We start from the raw sequence: 5,990 nt of genomic DNA on the forward strand, positions 1-5,990 counted from the left end.
AACAGGGTTCAGTGATGAGTACCAGGGCTGAGTGATGAGGTCCAGAGCTCAGTGATGAGGACCAGTTGCCAGGACTAAGACCCAATGGTCAGGATTGCATCTGTTGATAAGAACCTGTTGTTTTAATCTTAAATGGCCTTTTGATTTAGAAGTTCCTGTGCCAGATATTGGGTAAATGCTAAAAGATCAGAAGACAAAGGAATAAGCTACCTTTTACCTCTAGGACTCCTCAGCCTGAGAAAAGCTTTCCTCAGTCGAAAGACTTTAGCCAAAAAGAGCCTTTAGTTTCTGTCTCCTCATACCTGATATACATTTCTTTGCCCTGCCATATTACTTCCTGGGATTAAAGGGTGTGTTCTTCCCAAGCAAAAGCATGAGCTCTCAAATGCTGGGATTAAAGGTGTGTGCCACCATTGCCAAATCTCCATGTCTAATCTCTTGGCTGGCTCTGTTCTCTGATTCTCAGGCAAGCTTTATTAGGGTACACAATATATCACCACAAGAACCCATGAACACTGTTTAGGAACAGGGCCTTATTGATTATCACCAGGGATCAGTGATCAGCATAGGACTCAGTGACTAGTGCCATGAGCCAGTGATTAGGAATAGGGACTAGAGATCAGATTAGTTATTAATAATCAAGACTAGTGATCAGTGGTCAAGACTAGGGCTCCGTAATAAGGACCAGACCTAGTGATTAGGAGCAGGATTCAGTGATCTGGACTTGACTAGTTGATCTGGACCAGGGATCAGGACCAGGGCTCAGTGATTAGAACCAAGAGTCAGTGATCAGGGCTGTGGACCACTGATTAGAATGAGGGATCAGTACAAGAAATCAGTGGTCAAGATTAGGGCTTCATGATCATGGCTGGAGGTCATTGATCAGGAACAGGGTTTGGTTACCAAAATTAGAGCTCAGTGATCAGGGTTCACAACCAGGACCATGGTTTGGTGTTCAATGTCCACTCTTAGTGTAAAGTACCATAGCCGAGGTTTTAGAAATCATGCCCAGAGATGAAGCTTAATGACCTGGTATCAGGTCCGAAAAGACTACAAATACCACCCTTGATGAAGCCACTGTTAAGCATTTGGCTTCAGCCACACATATGTCCAAGTTATGTCTCAGACATTAGACCATGGGCACTCTTATCTACCCTGCCCAATATCCCCACATTCTATGATGTAAGCATACTCTAGTCTGGAATCACCACACTTTTCTTGACCCTCTCCCATCTTTGTTAATGTTTGTCTTTGATAGCAAGAAATTGTGCTTTTTGTATCAATTTATTGTTCAGAAAAGTATGAGTGGGGGGTAGGTGGGCAGCTGTCACATAGGTCTTAGCTCTGAAATGTAGAGTACCATCTTTATGCTTCATCCCTGCAAAGACAAGAGTGATCAACCAGAGGAGATTTTAGAGTTGGGCTATGTCATCCTGGAGTTGGTCTATGTCATCTGGAGTTGGCCTATGTCATCTGGAGTTGGGCTATGTCATCTGGAGTTGGCCTATGTCATCTGGAGTTGGGCTATGCCATCTGGAGTTGGCCTATGTCATCCTGGAGTTGGTCTATGTCATCTGGAGTTGGTCTATGTCATCTGGAGTTGGACTATGTCATCTGGAGTTGGTCTATGTCATCTGGAGTTGGGCTATGTCATCTGGAGTTGGGCTATGCCATCTGGAGTTGGGCTATGTCATCCTGGAGTTGGTCTATGTCATCCTGGAGTTGGGCTATGCCATCTGGAGTTGGCCTATGTCATCCTGGAGTTGGTCTATGTCATCTGGAGTTGGGCTATGTCATCTGGAGTTGGACTATGTCATCTGGAGTTGGTCTATGTCATCTGGAGTTGTCCTATGTCATCTGAAGTTGGGCTATGTCATCTGGAGTTGGGCTATGCCATCTGGAGTTGGCCTATGTCATCTGGAGTTGGCCTATGTCATCTGGAGTTGGTCTATGTCATCTGGAGTTGGGCTATGCCATCCTGGAGTTGGGCTATGTCATCTGGAGTTGGGCTATGTCATCTGGAGTTGGGCTATGTCATCTGGAGTTGGGCTATGTCTTCACTTTTGCCTCCATCCCATGCCTCTGACTTGTGGAACACTGGGTTAAATCTAGGGAGTGCTGTCATTCTTTACTCCCATTTCCTTAATGTCTGTGAAGGGTTGCAAGGCCACATGTGGAGGTGACAGGTGTATCCTGAATGCACCCTCCAAACCTCCCACAACCCACCATCTTCATGGCTGCTACCTGTGGCTGGATTCTGATCAGTACTGGGGGACATCTTTGCTGCCAAATGGGCCTCGCACAGTTGTTATGGTGAGTGCTGTACTGTAGAACAGGCTCATCAGGAAAAGGGTGAGGAAGGTCACAGTGGTGGGCCATAGACTGGCATCTGGTGCTTCTTCCTCCAGGATGTCCTGTGACTGGTCCAGTAGCACATAGGGAAGTGGCTCTTGACATTCTGTAAGACACAGATGACTTTATAGACCTAAACCCATGGGGATGGGTGCCCAGGCCTAAGGCTTCCCTTTCTATGCCTTGTGCTTTAGGGATATGGTGGTGGGAGGTCCTTATCTCTGTGCAGAGATTTACTCAGAGAGGATAAGGAAGCAGGGTCCCAGGTAAGGGTCTGGAATCCTTGCAGTTCTTGAGATGTCCCCAAGACCCATCTCTCTCAGGGGACTTTAATTGGAGAACTGGCATGGCAAGAGGGTCATTGATGTCTTTATGGCTCCAAGAAGAGTTTGAGCCCAAGGCCACTTGGGTCTTAGCTCTATCTAGATACTTAGCAATCCCTCACTAAGCCCCAGTTCTTAGGCTGAAGTTGCCCTGGGTACTGGAGCTGGACAAAATCAACCACCCTCAAAAAAAATACCCACCAACACAATTTCTGGGCCTGAGGTTGGCATACCAAAGGCTGGACATGTGACCAGAGGACTCTGTTGCATTATTAAGAATTGTGACTTGAGGGGGGGCATTGTCAATAGATAGATAAAGGCCTCCATCTTAGACACCCTGCTGTCCTCAGGACCCCAGTGCATAGAACTCCCACGTTAAGTGGGAGTGGAAACTTTGTCATCTGCTGATATAGACAACCACCCATCTTTCTGTCACTCTACCTATCCACCAATCCATCCATCCTTCCAGCCATTCGTCTGTACATCCATCCACCCACCCACTCATCCTCTCTGCTAACCATCTGTTGTGATGTTTGTGCCTCTTTGACTGCTCTCCCTTTGTGGGTTCAGCCCTTCACCTACTGGCTCCTTCTTACTAGAGTTCCCTGTTACAGACCTTGGACTTCATGAGTGCCTGTAGTATTTTTCTGGGTCAGGTTTCCAAAGTTGGTCTGCTGCTCTTGCTATTCTCAGGGAACTGGGCTTTCAAGGGGGAGAGTGTTCAGGGTGTGTATGGGCCTTTAGTCCACTGTAGCTCTGAGAGCAGAGGGAAGTTGTTAGAAACCAGCTCCCTGGAGAGGTTCTGAAGGCCTGTGAGACAGGAGCAGGGGCCCCACTGCCCTCTTGTGGGCATCCTGGTGCCAAGTATACCTGGTTGTATACTTGTGTTCTGGAGGTGCCCATGTAGTAGGCCGACGTCCGTGTAGGAGAGGTCTCTATGGTGTGCTCCCGCCTCCTTTCCAGATTTGCCCCTACACTGTTTGTGGTTTGTTATACTTGGGCTCAGGGTGGGAAGGGGGATTTAAGTTAGAAAAGGCAGCCTGGGTACAGGGGCCGCCTGAGAGGGGCCTCTGGCCTTGTCCATGAGTTATGTGTAGTTCTCAGGGTTGGACCTGGGGATTCTAATGGGGCCTGGGAAGGGATTCCTCTTGCTTTCCAGAAGCTGAGTGTGGGGTGTGAACTTCCTCCTTCTGCAGGGTTCAGGTCTGTGTGAGTGTGCAAATGTAAGTGTGTGTGCATGTGTATGCCCATGTGCATACATGCAGAGCGGAGTGCTGCTGGGAGCTGTCTGTGCCCATATCATATCTCTTTCCCATGTGAGTCAGTGATCACCCTGCATGGCTGTGCATGTCCCCATTCAGGGCTGTTCCACTGAGGGTGGGTGGCATCTTCTTCAAAGTGCCCTTTGAATTCAGCCTCTCATTCCTTCACCATCCCTACTGTGGCCCCCAGATGGTCAGCCTTGATCTTGCTACTCTCTTGCCCCTTCTACCCCTGTCTTCTAGAGCTAGAAACTGCAATCCAATACACAAACAACCATATCAGCCGCCATTCAGAGTATTTCTGTAGCAAACCACTGCCCTTGGGACTCTCCCCTGAGCTTTTCCTGTCTTGGCTGAGTCTGCTTCTCTCAGATTTCATCCCCAGCTTATCCTTACCTCCCATTCACTGCATGCCCACATGGCAGGCACACACACTCATAGGCACACACATACATTTCCACCAACAAAAGCGTGCACATGCATACTCATAGGTATACACAGGCACACACATGCTTACAGGGACACAGATATACTCACAATTATAGGCATACACATATACACTCATACCCATATGTGTACCTATATACTCATAGGCCCACACAAACTCACTTCCCTCTTGTCACACACAGGTATACACTTAAAGGCATCCATAAGCACTCACTGATATATGCACATCTTCCCTCCCTGGGCCCTGATGCCTCCCAGTGTTCTATAAACCCTAAGGATGATATGATGGACAGGCACTAGATGGAGGTGCAGGGATACTTTGGATGAGCACAGAGTTTATTTAAGGAACAGGGGCAGGCAGGGTGGCTCAGTAGCAGACACCATCTCCCTCTGACATGATCACAGACACGTTGACTTGGGTGGGTTTACCCGACAGACGGTCGATGGTCTTCTGGGTGAAGCCCAAGGGCAAAGCCTCATGGCCAACCATGCAGGAGTAACTGTCCCCCTGTTTCCAGGTTTCAGCTGACACACGCAGCACACTTGTCATCGCGTAGGTGTTGGCACCCTCGCCTGGCTCCTTCTGGGCTTCCCACACTAGGTAGTTATCACGAGACAGCTCCTGGTTCCCATGCAGCCAACGCACCAGCACATCTTTAGGGTAGAATCCTCGCACCAGGCATGTCAGGGACACCAGCTCATTCAGGGCCAGCTCCTCCGACGGCGGCGGCAGCAGGTGGACCTGGGGTGGGAAGGTGTTCTCTGGAAGGTAGAGAGGAGATGTCTCAGACAAGGAGATCTAAGATCCCCGCCTTGTCCTTTCCTTCTGGGAAGTCCCTCAGATAGCCTCAGTTTCCCTCTGTGACATAAGGGTAAGAGCAGTTGAGCATATGTATTAGAGGGAGGAGGCAGGCATGTAAGCGTGGAATGTCATATGATGTCCCAGGGTGCATCTGGACCTACCTGTGACTTTGGCAATTGTGGTACTTAGGGTCTCAGACTCAGGGTGGCTAACTGTGCATGTGAAGGTCTCCCCATTGTTCCAGAGCTCAGCACAGCCAGGCAGGACACTAGACACACTATAGCAGCCGCATGAGTCCATCACAGGTTTGTTTGTCACTGCGTCCTTCCCAGTGGTGGGATTCCAGGTGAAAGTGACTCCCTCGGGCTTTTTCAGGCCTTTCAGTGTACATGTGAGGCTGGCATCTGAACCCAGGAGCAGGTCCTCAAGAGCTGGCCGCTGCAGTGTCAGGCGGGGTTGGCAGGGGGGATACATAATTGGATCTGGAGAGGGACATGTAATTGAGAAGTCTTAGTAAATCAGCACATTCCCCCTTTCTCCTTCCCTCTCCCCTTCTCTGGATGTCCTTGGGCCTCAGCTCCTTCTGGCCCATCCATGCCCCCTCCATGGACTGGCCACAAAGGCTGCTCTGGAGGCTTCCAAGGTTCCCTGACTGGGGGATATGGGTCCAGATACCAGGTTAGGGTAGAACTTATCCCACCCCCAGATGACTCCCTCACCGTCTACCATGCAGGGCACTTTCATTTCTTTGGCGGGGTCAGAGCCATATTGCACAGAGCATGTCACAGATTCTTTATCTGGACA

At 49.4% G+C, this 5,990-nt stretch overlaps 1 gene segment (V, D, J or C); it reads right to left on the minus strand.

The window, feature by feature from the left end:
- Positions 1–4,724: 4,724 nt before the first annotated feature.
- On the minus strand, positions 4,725–5,674 carry LOC118595399. The segment is given in 2 exon segments: positions 4,725–5,146; positions 5,348–5,674. Coding segments are annotated over 2 exon segments (708 nt in total).
- Between the last annotated feature and the right edge of the window lie 316 nt (positions 5,675–5,990).

The sequence above is a fragment of the Onychomys torridus genome, chromosome 14 (genome assembly GCF_903995425.1).
Source record: "Onychomys torridus chromosome 14, mOncTor1.1, whole genome shotgun sequence".
Classification (NCBI taxonomy): domain Eukaryota; kingdom Metazoa; phylum Chordata; class Mammalia; order Rodentia; family Cricetidae; genus Onychomys; species Onychomys torridus.